This window comes from Tursiops truncatus, chromosome 10 (assembly GCF_011762595.2).
Source record: "Tursiops truncatus isolate mTurTru1 chromosome 10, mTurTru1.mat.Y, whole genome shotgun sequence".
In the NCBI taxonomy this organism is placed as follows: Eukaryota; Metazoa; Chordata; class Mammalia; order Artiodactyla; family Delphinidae; genus Tursiops; species Tursiops truncatus.
The window spans coordinates 97,933,811-97,956,738 of record NC_047043.1 but is presented as its reverse complement, the minus strand read 5'-3'; the positions used below and the strand labels follow the sequence as shown (position 1 = coordinate 97,956,738).

The 22,928-nt window shown below is 49.9% G+C and overlaps 1 protein-coding gene across 13 annotated transcripts in view; it reads right to left on the bottom strand.

The window, feature by feature from the left end:
• LOC101327326 (peroxisome proliferator-activated receptor gamma) overlaps nt 1-22,928 on the bottom strand; it is a 222,901-nt gene that overhangs the window by 47,110 nt on the left and 152,863 nt on the right. The window contains exon 1 of one of the 13 annotated variants that reach the window (XM_019944612.3): nt 5,671-5,800. The exons of 11 other annotated variants lie outside the window; for them this stretch is intronic. Coding sequence is in view for 1 of the 2 variants with exons in the window: in XM_019944610.3 (XP_019800169.1) it covers nt 23-167 (145 nt within the window). In the remaining variant the exon portion in view is untranslated. Of the gene's footprint in view, nt 1-22; nt 1,639-5,670; nt 5,801-22,928 lie in introns of those variants that run through there. One more of the 13 variants, XM_019944610.3, reaches the window with a different exon arrangement.

The window sequence follows — 22,928 nt, the reverse complement described above, 5'->3', positions numbered from 1 at the left end:
GTGCAGCACGAAGCCTACCCACCTAGGGCATCTCGATTACTTCCCACGACAATGCCGTGGTACCACTTCTCATTCCAGCTGACGAGACTGAGGCCTAGTGACACGTCCATGGTCACAGTGCCACTTGTAGGTCTCCTGACAGCGAGCACAAGAGGATTTCTGCCCATGAGGATTCCTCCCAGCCTCTCAAGCGGCCAACAGACATTTACCGAGCACCCACCAGAGGCTCCCCATCAACAGAGGTGCTAGGGATATAAAGAGAAAACCGAAAGGACCCTGTTCTCAAAGAAGTAAATCTAGTGAGCACCTCCTTTTCCAAAAAAGGACCTTAAAATACGTTCCAAACATGTGGTCAATCATCTCCCAGTTTTTCGGGTAAATTAATAATAGTAACAACAGCAGCAGCAGTCATCATTTAAGGGTCTATTCCTCAGTGCCAAACGTGAGTGGCTAAGAGCAGGAAGTGTCAAGCCAGAGGGCAGGGATGGGAATCGGCTTCACCACCGCCCAGCTGTGTGACGTGGGGCAAAAGTTACTTGATCCCTCTGTGCTTTGGTTTCCCCATCTGCAAAATAAGGATACATACAGACTCCGTCTTATAGTTTAGACCATAGGAGCTTAGGACAGCCCCGGCACGCGGCACTGAGTGCTCTGCACGTCCACTATGATTACTATTATGGTACTATTAGCCCTAAGAACACCGTGTGACAGATGAGGAAACAGAGCCAGGTTGGACAGATGTTGTCAGAGGCCTGGAGGGTGGTGGCCCTGGATGACCCCGGGTCTGCTGAACGCCAAAGGCCACGCTATTCCCTCTGGGTTCCGCTGTGAGCACAGGCAGGCCTCCTCTTGTCTGAAGGCTCACTGTTTCCCCAGGTTAGGGGCTGAAGGGTTACAGAGAATTATAGAGAATTATGGAGAATTATGGAGTTACCATGCGCCCAGCACTATGAGGGAGGAAAGGAAGGCGAAGCCAGTACCTCTCCCTTCCAGGCCTTACCCTCAACCCGAGGAGACAAAACAAGGACAAAACACACACAGGCTGCAATTCCATAATGGCTGGGGGAAGGAAGTGAAGTTGAGTGCACTGTACGATAAAGACAGAGCGCCACAGCAGATGCATTTAACTCAGGAAAACTCAACCACATGCAAGGGGGAAACAGAGACAGTGCAGGGGACTGGGCCAGGTGCTCCACTCATTGGGCAGGTGCCCTGGAATGAGACAGGGGACCTGAATCTGCTGCACCCTCAGTCCCGGCTCTGGACCCGACTTAGACGGACAGCACATCTGGTGCTTGAAGATACAGTGGGGCTGTATCACACACGTGTTTAGCCTCCATGGCTCCAAACCCTCACAGGGGAACACGTACGACTGATTATTTAGGTGCCTCCTGCACTCAATACCAGCATGCTGTTGGGCAAAGGACGTAATCAAGCCTGAAACAGCCAACGAAGGCGGCCAAAGCTGAGTGGCTTTAAGGGTTTACGCCCATTAAAAAGAAATCAAAAGCCTTGTCCAATGTGTAATGATTCCTTTATCCACCCTCCCAAAGATGTTGAGGAATTAAACGAGGACAAAGAAAAACAAAGACCAAGGAAGTTAGAGACATTGATAAATCAATTACAAAAGTAACAATAAAAAGTAAGAATCAGCAAGTTGGAACCGCCATAGAATTGCCAAAGTATTCCAAGCAGCAAAATGCTAAACTAATTTAATTTCTAAATAAGAGTCCTTCAATGGAATTAAATAATGAGCACAACTGTATGCATTTTACACACATCTATGTGTGTGTGTGTATATGTATATACACACACACACACACACACATATATCGCTATATAGCGTTCATAACAGTACTATGTACACCACATGTTAATGGGCAATTAAGATTTCCTCCCAAGGGCATTTTAAGTAGATTTTCACTTGCCAATTTATCACTCAACCCAAGCAACTCCAGTTGACCCCTGAACAACATGGGATTTAACTGCATGGGTACACTTACACACAGATTTTTTTCAAGAGTAGATGTCACAGTACTACACCATCCACAGTTGGCGCAGATGCAGAACCTCGGATGTGAAGGAACCAGCGATACAGAGGGCCGACTATAAATGACACTCAGATTTCTGACTGCAGAGAAGGTCAGAACCCTGACTCCCCGCGTTGTTCAAGGGTCAATTGTACTGCATTTAGCATTCAATTGAAGAAACGGCAATTTTTTCTAAAAATTAAAATGATGTTGTATTGGCTTTTTTGAGGCAGGATGTGGGTCTCTAGTGAGGCACCTTCTAGGGATTTCCAGGAATAATTCGAACTTTTATGATCATTGCACTTTTATAACTTAACCTCTGGTTAGTATTTGATTTGTATATATTACATTTGAGATTTTTAAGAAAGAGAAAATTTTAATGGCTAACTTCAAAAACTTCCAATTAAATTCTCTCAGACAAGTGAAATAGTTCTGTTTGCCTGGTTTGTTTAGGATTTTCCCTTTCAGATTGCTATTACACTCTCAAAAAAAAAAAAAAAAGGCAAAAATGAGCTATGACACTTGATGGCAAGAACTCTGTACTCCTACCCAAGTTTGCAGGACAGAAGGTTCCTGCCACAAAAGATTCCCAGTTTTTCACAAAACCTCAAAATCCCAGGTTTAGTGCCACCTCTGCACATGAGACAGGAAGCACATCAAGAATCTGGCTCTTAGCAGGCCTCCCATATATGCAAAGCTGCCATTACGATCATGTAACTTTCAACACCCCAGGTAAAGCTCCCTGAACCCAGTTTCTTCCTCTTCAAATTGAACAGAACTAGAAAACAGTCTGGAAGCCACTCAAATGTTAAACACTAAGTAACCACATGACCCAGCAATTCCACTCCTGGGTAGATAAAAGAAAACTGAAAACACATTTGTACAAAAATTTGTACACAGGACCTCCCTGGTGGTGCAGTGGTTAAGAATCTACCTGCCAAGGCAGGGGACACGGGTTTGAGCCCTGGTCCAGAAGGATCTCACATGCCGCGGAGCAACGAAGTCCGTGTGCCACAACTACTGAGCCTGTGCTCCAGAGCCCAGGAGCCACAACGACTGAAGTCCTGAACCTAGAGCCCGTGCTCCACAACAAGAGAAGCCACCGCAATGAGAAGCCTGTGCATCGCAACGAAGAGTAGACCCCGCTCGCCAAAACTAGAGAAGCCCACGCGCGGCAACGGAGACCCAATGCAGCCAAAAATAAATAAATAAATAAGTACATGAATGTTTACAGCAGTATTGTTCATAATAGTCAAAAAGTAGAAACAACCGAGAGGTCCATCAACAGATGAATGGATCAACAAAATGGGTTATATCCATATAATGGAATACTATCAGCAATTAACAGACGAATGATGTACTGATACAGGCTACACCGTGTGTGAACCTTGAGAGCATTATGTGGAGTGAAAGAAGCCAGTCACAAAAGACCACACATTGTATAAGACCATTAACATGAAACGTCCGCAAATCCAAAGGGCAACACCAAGTAGATTAGTGGCTGCCAGGTGCTGGGGGAAGGGAGCTATGGGGAATGACTGCCCATAGGTATGGGGTTTATTCTGAGGGATGAAAAAGCTTTACAATTAGATTGCACTGATGGTGTTGGCTGCATAGCTCTGAACGTATTAAAAGCACTGAATTGTACATTTCACAAGGGTTAATTTTATGGTATATGCATCATCTCTCAATAAAGCTGAAAAAATTCAATAGGACAAACCAGAAGATCTCTCGTGCCATAGTTTCGTAGAAGAGTTGCCTTGTGCGGAACTGGGAAGGCAAAGCAGGGGAGGAAAGATTGAGTTTGTTAGTCTCCGTGTCTGCAATAGGCATTTCAGAAATGTTTCTTCAGTGCCAAGACAGGAGACCAGCATGACGGGAGATGTGGGATGTGAGTGCAATTACAACAGCTCACCATCACTTGGAGGTACAACATGCCACGCACCGACTGTGCCAACGCTACACACGTGGGGACCAGTACCCGCATTTCACAGATGAGTAAATGGAGGCTTAGAGAGGGCAGGTCACTTGGCCAAGGGCCACAGCTGGGAAGATGAGAGGCCAGTAAGGCAGGGAGACGGGGCACGGTGAGAAGACTGGCTTCAAAGAGGACCCCTGTCTGAAGCACACACAGATGTATAGGAAGGACTGGGCCATTGGTCAGGGGGTTCGGGATGTGAAGGCTTGATGCCTGTGCAGCTTCTCAAGCTGGGAATGACAACTGAAAAGATTAAGAGGGAATTCCCTGGCAGTCCTGTGGTTAGGACTCCATGCGTTCACTGCTGAGGGGCCGGGTTCAACCCTGGTTGGGGAACTATGATCCCACAAGCTACTCGGCAGGGCAGAGGGGAAAAAAAAAAAAGTTTAAAAGAAAAGATTAAGAAAATTAAACTGGGGTCATATATAACAGTGGCTCTCAAGGCTTGGATGCCCTTAGAATCACCTGGGGAAATTCTGAAACTTCCAATGCCCAGGCCTTACCTATAATTACATCAGAAAGCCTGGGGTGGGACCCAGGTGATTTCAATATGTAGCCAAAGTTGTCAACTACTGGTGATAGGATGGCCTATTCAAACTCAGTGCCAACAGCCAACTCCGCCCTACAGGTGAGGAAAGAGACTCAGGGGTTGACTGCTACGCACATGTAAGGAAGCAGCTGTTACTTTTCCTTTTCTAAATCTGGGCATACCAACTCGACGCACCAATAATGTTAAGTACATTTACTTTTCTATCAAAATCAGGACTTGTTCCTAATTCTTCCCTTGAGTGGATAAGCTAACACCTTTTAGGTGTTCCGTAAATGTTTATTCCAAACAAAACAAAGTAAAACAGAAAGGGGGAGGTAGCTTCATTTAACTTTCCAACCCTGTGGGCCCACCTTGCCAAACCAGCCTGGTTAAAACCCCCCACTCAGCACAACTCACATTCTCCCAATTAAAAAACCGCTGAAGCTCCGAACGCGTACGTCCTGGGCCGGGGGAGGCAAGGATTAAAGGGAGAAGGCAAGCAGTCCTGCCTCTGGGGAGCTTTCAGGTTAGAACCCGAGACTAGACATGTAAACAAACGACAAACCTTTGCAAGCTGTTGTGAGGATTAGATGGGTAATTGTGCGAAGGAGCCTAGTACTGGGCCTACCATGCGAAGTGCTAGCCCGACGGAAGCTGTAGCTGCAACTAACGATCAAGAAGTGTTAAGGGCCCAACAAACCCACAACTCCTTGTCATTACGCATCCCTTTGCTGGTTCCCTAGAGTGGCTCCCCCAGCAATCCTACTAGCGGCTAAAGCTCCACTCGGGCAGAGCCGGTGTCAGGTGCACCTTGACGTCCTCTGTCCCCAGCACTGCACGTGGCGTTAATGTTTCCAGAAAGAACATAAAAAAGAGGACTACGGGTACACGGAGAAGGGGAAAGGGGCTAATTCCGGTGGAACAAGGAAGCCAGGCCCCGCGTCCCGGCCCAGTCTGGTGCGACTCTGAGACCCGGGGAACGTCTGTGGGCCGTTTCCGTTCTCGCCCCAGAGGGCTTTCGAAAAAGGCGATGTCTCCTCCCGCGGCGGAGACCCCCACCCCCACCCCCTTGTGCTGCGGCACCGCGCTCAGCTCCCCGGGACGCGACCTGCTCCCGAACCCCGGAGCCTTACCTTCCTCTGCCCAACGCGCTCGCCGTTACCCCGGCAACGCCGGCCGGGGGGACGGACACCGCTGCCGTTAAGCAGTGCGGCCGCAAAGCCGGACGACTGCGCAGCCGCAGAGCCCGAGAGAGGGCCCACCGGGTATTTGCGGAGCGCATCCGCGCAGCGCAGGGCCGTAAGGCGGGTCTTCGGTGGGTGCTGCTCGTTCCTCGCGAGGTGTAAGGCAGAGGCGGCGCGTCCTCTTTCCTGCCTTCCCCGTGATCGTAGCGCTACCCCCGTGCACACATGCTGTTCTCGTTTAATCCCTACAACAATCCCGCAGGATCCATTTTACAGATGAGATCTAAGTTACTTATCCAATATCACGTAGTTGGGAGGTACTGGAGTTAAGAGTGATAGGACTAGACTCAGAACTCAGGTCTAAGGACTTGGGGTCCTCGCCCCCGGGGAGATGGGGCTCTTGAAGCGACCGGACTTGATATGACCCCAGCCCTGAGGAAGCGGGTCCGCTGAGCTCAGCCCGCAGACTTCAGCTTTCTCAATGCTTTTGTGTAAGTGCAGCATGCAGGGAACCTGTAAGAAGTGCCCCTCGCACAGGGCACTGACCGAAAGCCCCTGTAGGCACTGGCCGCCCTATGCAGCGTCAAGGACAAGTCAAGGACAAGTCAAGGACAACGGGCCGGGAGTCAGACCGGCATTTGCATCACCTCCCGGCTCACTGGCTGTGTGGTTGGTCTTGAGTGAATGACTTAACCTTTCTGAGCCACAGTTTTCCTCTATTGAAAAATGGGTCGTCAGGATTATGAGGGAAAAGCAAAACAAAAGTGCCCTGGGAATTGTAAAAGTTTCTCCCACCTGGTTATTTTAAAGGAGGCCTGGTAGGGAGTCCAATAAACACCTTCCTAAATATGAACCCCAGGGTCTCCAGCACACATACCACCCATGCTGGGCAGGTGGGGAAGGTGGGTGACAGGGAAGGGTGGCAAATTGTGCCAGAGAGATTTATGGGGCTAGGTGAGACAGGCTTTGAAATCTGGACCTTTCCCAACTTCCTCTTGTCTCCAGGCCTTCCCACACGCTGTTGTCTCTACCTGGAACATCCTTCTCTCCTGTCTGGAGCAGTGATTCCTGGTCACCCTTTAGGCCTCAGCTCAGAAATCTCTTCCTCAGACTTCCTCTTGCTTTCCCAGGCTGGCTTGGGTGACTTACTTGCCTCTGTGTTCCCACAATAGTCTGGTGCCCCCTATGCTGTCCCTGATTCCTGGTCTTCCTTAACTGGACTGCGAGCTCCTAGTAGAAAGAGCTCAAGACGTGGCATTAAGTGGGTGGTCTGCCTGCAGGGGCCTTAACTGCTTAGCTCAGGAGTTCAGATTTTAGAGAAATCAAAAGCCGAATATCTTCCTGGTTACAACGTTGCAAAAAAGGGAGAACTTGAGCAGCATTCACAGAATAGTGGTATCGGGATGGTTTGGGCTGGGAAGAGAGAGGTGGAGGGAGGCTGTAACATTGCACCAGAACATGCCAATGGAGGAAATACTGGATTTAGAATGAGAGGCTTTTAAAAATGAAAGGGAACTCCGAGGTTGTCCAGTTCAACTTCCTTACTTAACTGATAAGAAAAAAGGCTCAGAGGCACCGTGAGCTGCCAGAGGTAACAGAGCAAGTCTGTGGAGGCGCTGAGACTAGAGCCAGGTCTCCACAACCTCAGCGGATGCTTGGCACTCGGCTTGGGAGGCGCCCATAATGGGATCTCAGGGGCCATCATCTGGAGCTCTGTCCCCACAGAGGGTCCAGAGTGAAAGCTAATGAACAAGACATTCTTCCCCCAAGATTTTCTCCTTGGTGTTTCCCCCCCTCCCTGCTGTGTGGTGCAGCTTTTGGGAAATCAGTTCCTTGACCAGGAATTGAATCCAGGCCACAGCAGTGACAGTGCGGAATCCCAATCACTAGGCCACCAGGTAAATCTCAATAGTGTGTATTTTAAACATTTTGTTATGGTCCTTTTCAAACATACACAAAAGTAGATCGCTTCCAGCATCTTCAACCTTTGGTATCTTGTTTCTTTTACACTCTCCATAAATACACCTTTTCCCCACTGCTGGTGTATTTTAAAGCAATTCCAGACATCATATAATTTCACTCATAATATTTAAATATGTGACTCTAACAGGTAAGAATTTAAATTTTATTACATATATATCTATATAGTTGATTCTTGTTATTCACAGAAGTTCTATAGAGTCACCATGAACACTGAATTGGTGAACACTGAACCATTGCTTCTAAGGGAACGCAGGTCGGTTCCTGGCAGCCTCTGGTCACAACATTTTCATCAACCAACCTTGTTTTATGTGTACTTTCTTTTTTTTTTTTTTTTGAGGTACGTGGGCCTCTCACTGTCGTGGCCTCTCCCGTTGCGGAGCACAGGCTCCGGACGCACAGGCTCAGCGGCCATGGCTCACGGGCCCAGCCGCTCCGCGGCATGTGGGATCTTCCCAGACCGGGGCACGAACCTGTGTCCCCTGCATTGGCAGACGGACGCTCAACCACTGCACCACCAGGGAAGCCCCTGTGTACTTTCTTTTAAAAACACTTTATTTAATGTCTGTTGTAGATTCATGAACATTGAACTCATGGCCCACATCAGTATAACTCACACCTGAACAAATCTCATCTAACAAGTGTATTTTCTCCGTAGGGCACGTCACGGCATTCGTGGCTTAGGGACACTAGACAGCACTTCAGCACTCTGCTTGGGGTTCATTTTATTTATTTTAAATTTTTAAATTTTTTATAAATTTATTTTATTTTATTAATTTTTTTATTTGTGGCCGCATTGGGTCTTCGTTGGGGTGCGCGGGCTTCTCATTGCGGTGGCTTCTCTTGTTGTGGAGCACGGGCTCTAGGTGCGTGGGCTTCAGTACTTGTGACTTGTGGGCTCAGCAGCTGTGGCTCTTGGGTTCTAGAGCACAGGCTCAGTAGTTGTGGCGCACGGGACTAGTTGCTCCGCAGCATGTAGGATCTTCCCGGACCAGGGCTCGAACCCGTGCCCCTGCATTGGCAGGCAGATTCTCAACCGCTCTGCCACCAGGGAAGCCCCTTGGGGTTCATTTTAAAATTACCAACACAAATCACAAAAACATGAAAAACATGGCACTAACGAGATGGCAAAAAGCACACTTGTTTATGATATGAGAGCTGAAATAAGACAGAGTATCACTGGTTGACTTCAGCTGAGAACATGCATATTGGGAGACTCAAATTTTTCTCCTGTCTACGCATGTGCGTGTCTGTAAGTGATCCAGTACTGTGAATATCGGTTTTGGCATTACAAATACATTTTAGCCAGGAGGTGAATTTGCAAATGCAGAATCTGCCAATAATGACGATTGACTGTATATGTATATTCCCAATATCATTAACACATCTAACAAAATGAACAATAATCCTTAACATCATGTGTCTATGAAGGGTAACACAGAACCTGCATGTACTATTTGGGATATACTTATACTAAAAAAAAAAATCGTTTATCTGAAATTCAAATTCATTTGGTATCCTGTATTTTATGTGACCACCTAACAATTTATTGGGCCTTCATATGTGCCAGCCACTTTGCATCCAATCTTGACTCTCACCACAGTCCTGTGAGATAGGTGTTCTCACCAATATTTCACAGTTGAGGTTCCCTCCCTGCCCAGGTTCTCAGAGCTGGGAAGTAGTGGAGGCCAGGTGAGGATCCAAATCCACAGGACCAAGGGGCTTGCATTCACTTCCATCTATCATGTGGGATACGGGAGGGCAGTGCATTGACAAAGCACAGCTTTAAACATGGAAATACAAAAATGACCTACAGCAAGTTTTGGTGGGAGGTCAGGCAAGACCCAGATGGGTTGAAGGACCCGGGAGGCTTCCGGGAAGAGGTGGCCTTTGCGCTGAGCCTGGGGAGAGCGTGGAGGAGGAAGGAGACAGCAGTCGGGGGCACAGGGCAGGCCCACGTGCCAGGAGGTGTGGGCCTGGAAGTTCTGCAGAGGGAGGAGCCGGGCTTGGCGGGTTACGAGGTCGAAGACGCCGATAAGGTCCGATAGGCAGGGCGCGGCCCGATCGTGCAGGCGCTTGAATTCCAGGCTTGGCGTTTGGACTTTACCCCGTAGACACTGGGGAGCCACTGGCGTTTCTGAGCTGGGCTGGGCGGCCTCCGCCGTCGCCTCATTGTTTTTCCCAGACGGGGGCCCGAATGAGCCCTGCAGCATTTCAACGAGGCCACTAGATGGGGATATTTTAGCAAATTTAAACCACCCAGCCTCCAATTTCCAGCGAAAACAAACACAGGGACCCAGCGAAAGGCTCCACGCGCTTACCCGCGGCACGCAACGGAAAACGCAAGGGCTGGAAATGAAAATCAAACGAGGGACACAGTTCAGCTTCTCCCTGCCGGCGAGACGAAACCTCAGATAATTTCTCTGCTGTGAAGGAGAAAGGGTCCAGGGCGTGCAGGAAAGGGCATTTCCATTTTAACAACTGCCCTGCAGACATTCTCTAGCATTTAAGCCTCACAACAGTCATTCAAAGCAGGTGTTATCATCCCATTTTACAGGCGAGGAAACTGAGACGCTGAAGGTTACATTTGCTCAATTATTTACGGAGGTGACACCAGGCTAGGAAGGGAGATAGTGTTGGCAGCAGGTGTAAGGGGTGGGCTGGGCAAGACCCCAAGGCAGTGCTTTAGCTGGGCCCAGAGTCCCTAGTGCAAAGGGCGGGGCACTGCCTTTAGATCCTACTTTGGCTGCTTGAAGAACCTGTAGCGTGGATGGTGGGAGCCGCTGGACAACTACCATTTGCTCAATTCCCACTGCTTTTTAGAGATAGTCTCCCTTAATTCTCTGGCAACCACCCAGTGAGTTAGGGGTTATCACACACCCATTTTTTTTTTTTTTTTTTGCGGTACGCGGGCCTCTCACCGCTGTGGCCTCTCCCGCCGCGGAGCACAGGCTCCGGACGCGCGAGCCCAGACGCTCCGCGGCACGCGGGATCCCCCTGGACCGGGGCACGAACCCGCGCCCCCTGCATCGGCAGGCGGACTCCCAACCACTGCGCCACCAGCGAAGCCCTATCATACACCCATTTTACAGGTAAGAAAATCGATTCAGAGAGGTGACGTGACTTGCCCAAGGTCACACACTGGGGTTAAGCACTGGAGGGGGAAGGGGATCCCAGGTATGCCTACTCCTCCCCGTGATTAATCAAACACATTCGACTTCTGGGTAAATTTCCTAGAGAAACTTGGGCAGAGATGCCCAGGGAGACACATACAAAGATTTTCCTTTTTTTCTTAAATCGAAGCATGATGGTTTATAATAAAAAAGGGAAACAACATAAATGCCCATCCCTAGAAGAATGGACATATAAAATGAGGTACGAAGGATTCATAAAGTGGAAAAGTATTCAGCAATGAAAAGCTAGCTCTTCTATGATTATCAACATGGATAGATTTCACAAACATGTTGGCTCATAATGGCCAGAAGCAGAACAATATGAATCCTATGATACCTTTGGTATAAATTAAAACACACCCCAAACAGTACCAAGTCCTGAGTGTATGTATAGGTATGCTAAACTATTTTAAGATAACAGGAAGGTTATGCACCAAAGTCATTAGTTATCTGTGGGATTTGGGTAGTAGATAAGGGGTTTTAGCTTTACATTTCATTTCTTAAAAAAAAAAAAATTAGAAGCAAATATATGGTTGGGACTATAGGTGACTGTTAAATTATTTGTTGTATTCATTTCTCATTTTAATCTTTGCAAAAACAGATGCTTCAGTCAAACCAATAACTACAAAGATAGAAAACTACAAAACCAAAATAATTTTCCTATTTAGGATCAATGGTTTGAAGATGGGGGGGGCGGGTGCCAGTACTCTGGGAGGGTCGGAGAGGAACCTGGGAGAAGGTGACCAGAGGAAGTGGCACGCAGGTTAGGCCGGAAATGCACAGGCCTGGCTCTGTTATGGGAATATGGCTGGTGGGGTCCAGTTCTCCAGCGTTTCCAGAGGAAGAGCCCATCCTGGCATCACACAAGCGGTCCCACCACCCTGTGACTGTCGTGCCTGCCGGGGAGCAGCAGGCGGCAGGTGAGGCCATGGGAACCCTGTGAGGGGGCCAGAGAGGCCCAGGACGGGGTGCAGGAGTCCCGGGAAGATGTGGCTCCTGGGTGCGAGAGAGGTGGCTGGAAGCGGTTACACCCTCTGGCTTCTCTCCCTCCCTCCCTTTCCTCTGGTCATTTTCTCTGAACTCATGGTGACATGGACCATTTAATGTGTGGCCTGGAGGGGTCACGCCCACTTTCCAGAAGCAGGTGCTGCAACCAGAAACTAAGGGCAGTTCTCACTCTGTCCACCTCCCGGGGCTGCAGTGACCAGCATGGGAGGTCATGAGCGCTAACTATCTATTACTACAAAGTAATAAAGTCCTCTTTTTCTCTTTTTCCTCATCCTTTACATTTGTCATAATACACAAAATAATAAGACATACAGGTAGAGCCTAGCATTTTCCTTGTATTGGTTCATTTTCCCACTCACTTATTCCTCCTTACAGCTCTATTAGTGAATACATTTATACTCCCCATTTTGAAGGTGAGGAAATTGAGTCAGAGAAGTTATGTAATTAACCCAAGGTAACCCAGTGAAGAAGTGGCGGAGGTAGGATTTAAACCCAGGTCTGCCTGACTGCAGGGCCACTGTGCTGTACTGATACAGTAAGTTTGATGGTCTCGTATCTTATCCTAAAAAGGAGGTAAAGAGAACATTTTGTGTTTTGTTCTGTTTTTCCTCTTTCTCATGGAAATTTTCTTTGTTCCAAGTTGCTTTTGTCTTGTGTGTGACCCCCCTGCAGGTCATCCCCATCTGAGCTCAGGATTGTAATTTCCTGGGTGGTTGAAGAACTCTTTGGTCTGTTCACAGGAGAGACAGGAGAAGAGGCCCAACGTGGCCCCAACCTGGCTTTCCTGCTCTCCTGGGTATGTCCGCCTCAGATGTCAAAAGGCCTGAATTCCAGGCAAACCAGGAATAATGCCCCAGTCATCAAATTTGAAACCAAAATTCAGCAAAGACATGAATTTGCTGCCAGAAAGCAAATAGCTCTTTCTTTTCTTTCTCATTTTTTTTTTCGCCCAAACAAAACATCCTCTTATGAAATATGTCCAATTTGCAATATTTACTTTCCCTTTATTTAATAACAGGAAAGGGTTTGCTGGACTTTTGTTGATTTTCGCATTTCTTATTAAAATTCTTAAGGGGGTTTTGGGGGAACTTAATCAGCAAAAAAAGGAGAAGGAAAAAAAATCTCATCTGCATTCCACAGGCCTTATTAATGGAGGAAACTTGCTGTTTGTTTAAGAGCATTTTCTGACGGGAGAAAGCAAATCGTCGTGTGTTCCAGAGTCTCTGACTCGTATTCTTGACTGTGCTTCCTTCTCAGTTGTCTCCAGGGCTCTGAATCCCTTGTTCTAAGCTTTCTGCCCAAGAAGATGGGGCTGGGCTTCATGCCCCCCTGCCAGGCTGGGAGGGAAGCTAACATTCCTTCAACATCTCAGCACAGTTCTCTGCACCCAGCCCTTGTGGCAGCCCTCACTCGGCCGATGTGGAAACAGAGGCTTAGAAGGGTGAAGTCCCATGTCCAAGCTCCCTTTCCGTGTAGCTTACACTCCTTGGGATGAAAAGAAAAGGGGTCCTAGTATTCACGGAGTCCTACATCCAACTGAGTCCTCACTGAGCAACTCTCTGAGATAACTAGACAATCTCCACCCTTCAAGGCTCAGAGAGGTAAAGTGACTGGCTTGAGGTCACACAGCTGGAGGATTGTGGCGCTGGGATTTGAGCCGTGCTCTGCCTGACTCTCACATCCACGTTTATTTTGCTTCTCTACACCTCCTCTTTGGGGCCACGAGCAGCATGATTTTCTTGTAATGAAATACATTGCTCCCCAAAAGTTAAAACTCTCTCCCCCTGAGAGGTCTTGGTCCTGCCTTCCTTGGTTCTATAATTAGACTGCAAGTAACTTCAAGGACTTTGTTTCTGCATTTTCATTCTACCAGAAATATTCATGTACATTATTATTACGTATATTATATAATTATTATAATATGTTTATTTCTAGAATAGTGCCTGATGCAGCGTAAGTCTTAATCAATGGCATTGCAGTAGTTGGGTCCCCATGCTCTCCTTCTATGGAGAAGCAGACTGAGGTCTCGAGAGAAGAAGGAATCTGCCCGAGGCCCCAGAGGTCCAGAGCCAGGTCCAGAGCTCCCTGTTCTCTGGGCTTGGTGCTTCCCCATGAGCACGTCTGCAGCAGCCGTCTTCTTGTCCATCCAGCCCCTGCTCCGTGCGGCACCGAGCTGGAGGTTAGGACCCTCAGATAAACCAAATGTGGTATCTGATGTCAGAGTCCTCAGGGTCCAGCAGGAAGGGATGCTTGGAAAAGCTACTCTCAGAAATGTGGTAAATGCTATTACCACGAAGGGTTTCAAGCGGGGGAGGGGGCTCAGGAAAGACTTCAGGGAGGACTGGACGTTTGAGCTGGGACTTATGGAATGAGCATGAATTGGCCAAGTCAGGAAGGGTGTCCCAAGCAGAAGGCCCTGCCTACGTGGAATATTCAGGAACCATCCAGCAGTCTAACGGGGAAGAGAAGCAGGCCTGGAAAGGAAAGTGGAGGCCAGGCTGTGAAAGGCCTTGACTGCTATCCACGCGGACGCAGGAAGGGTTGAAGGCGGGGAGTGGCTCGGTCGGATTTGGTTTCGTAAGGTCACTCTGAGGGCCGGCGGTAGAGGAGGGTCAATAGGGCCGAGAGCCCCCTGGAAGGAGGCTGCTGCATATTCCAGGCCAGAGATCCCCAGGCCTTGCCCACCTAAGACCCTCCTTCTCCTCTCACCCTCGAAGGAAATCTCCTGTCCTTCCTGCTCTAGGCACCCTTCCAGACCACACGCTTGCCTGGCGCCCCTCTCACCGGTTTCTGGAGTTCTTATTCTTTGGGTAGCTGCTTTGCACTCTCAGGGTTCTCTCCAGCCGTGGATCTTAACCTTGCGGCAGTCACAGAGCTCTAGGAGAGCCGAAGGAAAGGCTTGGAAAACTGCTCAGGGATAGAACTGTTCCAAACGTGGAATGTGTGTGGAGTCTCACGGACCCCCTGAAGCTGCTTTCACTTATGGGAAGGGGCAATTCCAAGACAACGAGAGAGAGGCAGACACCCTAAAGTTTACCAGCTACACTCTGTAAATCCCTGGGGAATGCGGAGGCGGTCCAAGGAGGCAAAGGAATTAGGGCGGAAGACCGCCTCGAGAGTTCAAGCATTGACCCAGGAGGGCTCCGAGGCCAGAGGGAGCCCAAGATGAATGTAGTAATTTCTAAATAGTAATGTTTCTAAAGAGAGAACGTGTCCATCTGAAGAAGGGCCAGGCAGCCGGGGAGGCGGAGGACAGAGAAGGAAGGACGCCATCCCGGCCAAGGATTCGGTGGACCCCGGCAGCAGGTCTAGCTTGCTCTGATGCCCTGAAACCCTGGAATCGCATAACCAACCCCTCTCTTCTCTCATTCTGTGCTCACCAAGCATCGTTCTGATTAGAATTTGGCCTCCCGTGCAGTGTGCCTACAGGGAGTAGGGTGTTGGCTGGAGGACACGTGTATCCGGTCCCTTTGGCAGTTATATTTCTTGTTGTAAATTAGTAAATTGGGAACAGACAATTCACAGAACAAGCAATACAAATGACTAAGAAGCACATGAAAAAAATGTTCATCCTCACCAGTATTCAAAGAAATGTAAATTCAAACCAAAACCGAGATTGTTTTCTACCTACTAAATTAGAAAGGATTTCTTTTTTTAAGTGAATACATATTGCTGGGAAAGGGGTGATGCAAGAGGCACCCCCATGTGCTGCTGACGGGAGCCTAATGCTACCTGCTGGGCTCTTTAAACTCCTGCAGCAGACAACCATCAAGCCCGTCCTGGAAGGAGTGGCTGGAGGGGCTCTGCACGAATCTGTTCACCAAATGTTTACTGAGCACCTATTACGCACCAGGCTGAGGAGGGGCCACACGGAAATCTTAGCCCAAATGCCAAATGGTCCCAGACCACGAGGGAGGCTGGAGGCCAGTTCCTGGCGGGCCGGAGGCGGAGGAGATGGAAGGGAAGGTGAGGGGGAGAAGAATCAGCTCCCCCCCACCCCCAACCCTGCCCTACAGTTCAATTCTCTCCTCTTTCCAGGTCAGCCTCAGGCTCTCGGTGGACCACTGGGCCTTTCCTAGAACTCCCACCCCTGAAGATTGATTTAACTGGTCTGGGATGGGTCCAGGCAGTATTCCAGGCCTTTCAGATGTGCGGCCTGGGCTGAGAACCACCGAGAAAATGGAAAATAAGAAACGCATACAAGTCGCGGTTAAGAGCTCCGGCTTGAGGGCCCCCAGACATGGGTCAAGGGCCGGCCACTCACCGCCTGGGTCACCTGTGGCAGGACGCGCCCCCCTTTGGGCCGCTGTTCTCTTCTCTGTCAGGCAGAGATCAAATATGCCCTCGTGGGGAAGACGACACGAAGCAGAGCGTGTAGGGCGCTCGCCGGCTGGGTGACATTCACTGTCACGATGCCTCATCAGCCAGGTCCCATCGCACGCTCCATCTGGCCGGAACGAGGGACATGGGCTCCCAAGGCCTCTGAAAACCGTGCGGGGAAAAAGACTCGAGGCTGAAACAGCTCTGACCGACCACTTGATATCTTTTCTGTGAACTGGGAGACAATCCCCATGGTTTTTACTTGAGCTCCAGGAATTCTTGTTCCAGCTGACTGTGCAGCTTGGGAAGTAACAACCTGATTCTAGCCCAAGAGTCCTGAGGCAGGAAGGGATGGAGCCGGGACTGGGCTGGCTTTCCAGCGCCGAGATCTGCTGTCTCCACTTCCATGAGGACGGCCACCAAGAGCACCGGCCCTCAGACCTGAGTGGGCCAGTTCCACCTCTCACTAGCTGTGTGACCTCGGGCAGGGGGCGACTTCACCCTTCTGAGCCTCAGCGTTTCCTCTCTAACGTGGAAGTAACGCTGGTCGCTGCCCCAGCTGGCTCTGGGGGAAGATGAACGGAGTTGACGCCAGCACAGCTCTGAACTGGGGATCTGGTGCAGGCGACGGCCTCTGTGGATGGCGGCCACGTGGGCCTCTCCCCAGCCACGACCGGCCCTCCCCACGGCAGTGGGATGCCCTGGTGGTGCTCTCCCCACACGTGGTGCTTAGGGTGTAATTGTTCCTGTGCGTGTCTTACCAGGGCCAGGGCTGATTGACACGTTTCTCTCAATTCTGTGGTTCACCATCGTATTTAGCTGCTGCTCAGGGAACCTGTGGGGAAGTGAACTGACCCCTCTTCCTTCCCAGAGGAGAGGATGAGGGTTTACCGAAGGGTGATAGTGGGGCAGCTGATCACGTGCTGGATGCTCGGCTTGCTGGCTGGGGAAGGCCTGGGCAGTGACCTTTAATGGGGGGGCGGGTGGAGGGAAAGATGGACACTCCCAGTGACATCAGCCGGCGGTGGTGAGGCTTCGCACGTGGCCCCAGGACCAGGGTGAGCAAGGGGAGGGGAGGGGCCGAGCAGGTAGAATTCATGCTGTTGCCGGTAGTGACTCATCTGTGCCAACAGGCTGGTGAGACATAGAGAAACTCGGGTATGGGAAGATCAATGGGATAAATGCGTTAGAGAGTTCTTTGAAAATGGTAAATTGACCTAAGAGCAAGGGCTTTGGCTTCAAACAGAGTGGGATTCACAGCCTGCTTCTGCAACTCTCCTGTGACCTTGGGCAGGGACTTCACCTCCGGGGGCCTCAGTTTGCTCATCTGAAAGGAGGGGGCAGGAGGGGGACTGCCTCCGAGGGTTGCTCTGAGGATTAAACGACGTGTGGATAATGTGCAGGGCACGGTGTCTGGAGAGGACCACCCACGGCAGCTGCAGTGCCGGTGAGGAAGCAGCAGGGCAGTCGGCCAGGATGGCCTTCCTCACTGAGTCTCCCCAGCCAGTTGGTCTCCATCCTTCAGCCCTGCCCAATTCCCTGGACGGAAGGCCCTCTCCCTTCTCCACAATCTCAGGACATTTATCTAAGCCTCTCCCACAGCCCTTATCAGCCTAGGCCTGGCATGCGCTGCTGTTTAGCGAGCATGCCTTAGCTTTGTGAAGACCTGGTGGCCTGGGCCTTACTCATCTCTGTGCCCACTGGACCCGGCACTCAGCCTCCAGCCTCTCCAGAGAGGCAGAGACGGCAGCTGGGGGGTAACTGTCCGTGTCCTGATACCAGAAAAGAGTAAGTCCTTTGCAGTAATGAAAAGAGGAAAAAAGGAATTTGTAAACGCGTTTTCAAAAATGCTACAGACTTCTTTTTGATTGGTACACTTGAATTCATTTTCAAAGTGAATACAGTTTCCTGTTTCTTTCGTTTTTAGGCTGTGATATAAATTCAGTGAATGAGAACTTCCCACAACCCACAAGATGATAAGTCCACCTGGAATGTTTGTGAAAGAGCCTGGCGGAGAAACCTGGCTCGAATGTAGAAAGCCTTATCCGCCCGCCATCAGCAAAGGCCAAAACAGATGAAAAGCAAAAGCATCCATTCTCGAAGTCTGGAGACTTCTTGGGCTCCCACCTGTGCGCCGCTGGGGTTTTCTTCAATAAGAAGGTTCTGGGGACTTCCCTGGTGGTCCAGTGGCTAAGACTCTGGGTTCCCAATGCAGGGGCTGGGTTCGATCCCTGGTCAGGTAACTAGATCCCACATGCCGCAGCTAAGACCCAATGCAGCCAAATAAATAAATAAATATTTAAAGAATAAAAAGAAGGTTCTGGAACTACTTCGAACAGAACTGAACCTCTGCTTGGACCATTATGGATGTCTCCAGAAACGACCAACAAACCAGGAAATAAAACCACTCATCTACCAAATATTCATTGAGCTGAGAAGACTTTCTTCCTTCCTTCCCTGCCATGCTCCCCTCCCCTCCCCTCCCCTCCCTCCCATCTTCTCTCTCAGTGTGGTAACTTTCTGCCTGGTAATCTTCTAAACCTAACTCTTCAGGTCAGAAACGCCCATGGTGTTTCTGTCCCCTTCTTCTTGCCTGTCACGGGGTAAAACCCCTGCTCCTCTGAGCTCCTGATCTGCAGCCAGTATAACCGGCCGAGGGTCACGGGGTGAACAGCCCAGCTCTGGCTGTCGGCCCTCGGGCAAGCCCTGTGTCCTCCCCGCCCTCTGCTCTCTCCTGGCGCAGGTGCAGTATGAGCAGGTGACACGCTGGCCCTTCCGGCTCTGCCATTGTGACCCCGGCGAGGCCACCTGTGGGTCTGGAGCCCAACCAACCGGGGTCCCTTCCCTATTCTACACTTACGGCTGGGTGGCCTTGAGCAAAGTACACAACCACCAGCGGGCACCCGGGGGTCCCCGTGGGGTCGTGGTGGGGATTAGGTGAGATGCTACAGACTAAGGTTTACTCTGGCGCGGGCACAATAAGCGCCCCATAAGTGGTCTGTACTATTTCTGTCACGCAAAAGAGGGCACAGCGGCACGTCAGACCCGTCTGACGGCGGGGTCCAGCCCTGGGTCTGCTCTCTGCCGATTCACCGATGCGGCAGCTCTATCTGCCAGCCGTGGGGCATCTTATGATCGGACACCGTGAAAAGATGAGGTGCAGCGGCTTCCAGAGGCGCTCGGTCCAGGTCAGGGCGATGTCCCCACAACCCTGGGCGCCCAGGGGTCCCCCAGGCTTGGTGCAGGGGTGGACACAGCAAGCCGAGCAGGTTGAGTGAACAAGTCAGTCCTGAGTGCCTAACAGGGGACTGCAGAGCACATGCCCAGCCTACAGGCAAAGAGATCAAATACGGTTTTCAAACGCTGCCAGCCGAACGGGATTCCACAGCCCGATCTGATGTGCAGACCTAATTACGGGGCTCCTTACCTCGGGTGCATGCTTCTGTCGGGCTGGAGTCACGGACCTCTTCACCACCGTGTAATTCACATACCACACGACTCACCCTTTCCAAGTGAACGATTGTGTTTCAAATATATTCACAGAGTTGTGCAACCATCACCACCATCAACTGTAGAACATTTTCACACCCTCCAAAGAAACTTCTTACCCACTAGTAAAATCATTCCTCACTCTCTCCTCCCTCTCACTCCTGGCAACCACTAATTTACTTTCTGTCTTTATAGATTTGCCTATTCAGGACATTTCACAAAAATGATTCCCACAAAATACGTGGTCTTTTGTCACGCCCTTCTTTCACTTGGCATAATGTTTTCAGGGTTCATCCATGTAATAGAACATCTATTAGGACTTCATTCATTTTTTATGGCTAAATAATATTCCACCGTAGGCACAGGCCACATTTTATTGATCTGTTCATCTTCTGATGGACCTTTCGGTTGTTTCCACCTTTTGGCTACTGTGAATACTACTACTCTGAACATTCACATACATGCCTTTGTGTAGATATATGTTTTCATTTCACTTTTGAAAGTACACAGGGGGCTTCCCTGGTGGTGCAGTGGTTGAGAATCTGCCTGCTAATGCAGGGGACACGGGTTCGAGCCCTGGTCCAGGAAGATCCCACATGCTGCGGAGCAACTAGGCCCGTGAGCCACAACTACTGAGCCTGCGCGTCTGGAGCCTGTGCTCCGCAACAAGAGAGGCCGCGATAGTGAGAGGCCCGCACACCGCGACGAAGAGTGGCCCCCACTTGCCACAACTAGAGAACGCCCTTGCACAGAAACAAAGACCCAACACAGCCAAAAAAAAAAAAAAAAAAAAAGCCAAGCATTTGAAGCCCTTTAAAAAAAAAAAAAGAAAGTACCCAGGAGTGGACGGCTGGGTCATATGGTAAAGTGTATATTTAACCTCACAATAAACTGCCAATGTGGGTCCCCATGTACCATTTTGCATTCCCATTGGGAGTATATGAACGATCTAGCTGTTCCACATTCTCACTAACACTTGCTACGGTCAGTCTTTTTAGTTTTTGTCACTGTGATGGAGGAAGAGAGGCAGCTGTAGTTTTACCTTGCATTTCCCCATCCTCACTCTGAATCACACGGTCAGCTGCCTGGCCAGCGCCAGCCCCCAAGGGGTCCACAGTTGGTGTCAGGGCCTGAGAGACTGCAGTAGCCTTAGCTTCAAAGCCTGTCTCCACTGATCCCTTGGGGTAAACAGAGGCGAGTGGGTGTTGGTGGTGGAAAAATCAGGGAAAGAAAAGAGTGTCTGGGTGGGTGGGGGAGCCGGACGGAACGAAGTGAAGAGCTGACTCAACTCTCAGTTTCCAGGTTGGCTGCCTTTGTTTTTTCAGCACATTGGAATCTCCTGGCTACTAGTCTTTTATTTCCTTTAATTAGCCTTCCCCACTGACAGCGACGGGTCAAGATTTCTAGGAAGTGCTCTAGACAACTCTGCCTGACAGACATCCATCCCAAGGAGTTCATTCCTTAGAGCTGAAACGCATCCTCTCTCTCATCCTCAGAGCTGACTCTAGGGGCCGGCGAAACAGTTGTACTTCGGTGCCCTGACTTTTCATTGAAACTTTACCTCCAACACAAAAGGAGCGTATTATTTACAAAGCATCTCTATCGCCTAGAAAATATCTTCCCGGGAAGAATTAAAACAGTTACACATTAAAACCTCTTAAAAATGCAGGCACGCATCAGCGGCCTCTAGTGCAGACTCGCTGGGCGTCTATTGGGTAGGAAAACAAGCTTCTAAAGCTTGAAGGCAAAGTTGACTTCCTTGAAGGACACTTTGTTGTAAACCTGGGCATCCTCGGAGATTCCTTAAAGAACAACAGTCCACACAGTTACCACTGCAGGGAAGGACATTTCCTAAAAGTGGTGAGGCAATTTTAAGAGTTTAGAGCAAAATACTCAGAAATCAATTTCGAACTGACAAGTTTCTATCCCCGGGCAGGAGACAGATCTATAAAGAAGTAAATGATAAGACAGCATGGTAGCTGTTACGACAGAGAGGACAGGGCACTGTGGAAGCACAGAGGAGAAAGCGACTATTTGGAGGAGGTTTAGGGCTGTCAGAGGGAAAAGGGGATATTGAAGTTGAGCTCTGAAAGATGAATAGAAGTTTGTTGGAAGATAAGAGAAGGAACCACCTACCTGTGAGAAGAACATACGTACGGCACCAACATGTGAAACCATGTCCAGGGCTCAGCCGAGATTGCAACCACCCGAACGCCCCGGGCACCACCTCCTTGGTACTCGAACCTTTCACGACTCAGTGGCCTAAGCCTGGTTGACAACCCAGCTCCCCTAACAGCTACGTCAACTCTGGGAGGCAGGCGGGTCAGGGCTGGTTAGACCCTTGCTTTTCCAGAGGAGGAAAACGAGATATAGAGAGGGGCCGGGGCTTGCCCACGCTCGCAGGATTAAGAAAGGGTAGAGTCCGAACTCGGATGAAGGTCTCCAGGTTCCCAAGTCGCTTTTCTAAGGTGCTTCTCACAAAGGGTCAGGAAAACAAACGCTGGACCGTGTGTTAAACCTACATTTTCTTACTTGAAGTCTCAAGACTGCTCCCATTTTGCAGATGAGGAAACTGAGTTTGATTACTTGTAGCAAGAGCTCTGTCCACCTGAGGCCTCGCACACACACCAAGCGGCCTTCCCATATCTGAAAAGAGGCTGGATCAAAACTTCTTTCCACACTGGCAATGGTCAAGGCTGCTTTGCTGAGCAAGGACTGATGAAGACACAGGCCTCTGGAGACGGTCATATTTTCTGCATCGACGTGGCAAATCACTTGCAAAATACCACGGTATTGAGTGGGCTTTTTGCAACAGAGCTCTTGTGACAAGGCAAAGAGGCCGTAACGCTCTGGGACTCGTGCGCCTTTTGAAAAATCATCATTTTTTTCTCTTTTTGACAAATAACTCAGATCCCGGGCCAGCGTCAGAGCAGCCAGGGGAAGTTGCCCTTCCCCCTGGCGGCACCCACTTCCTCCCAGGCCCAGGAGAGTGCGGCCTGGCTGCTATCTCCCAGGCCGCTGCTCTGTGAGCCGGTCCCAGGTACCCGGAGTTTGTTTTATGGATGGGTCTGTCGTGAGTCAATATGATAATGTTTCCTGTGAGAACTTTATTTCCCTGCATTGTTTGCGAGGTCTGTGTGTGTGTCGGAGCACGTACTCATCACCACAGAGGCTGTGCGCCTGTGCGCCTGTGCCCCGGCGACGGGACGCCTCTGGGGGTGGGGGGTAGGGGCCCAG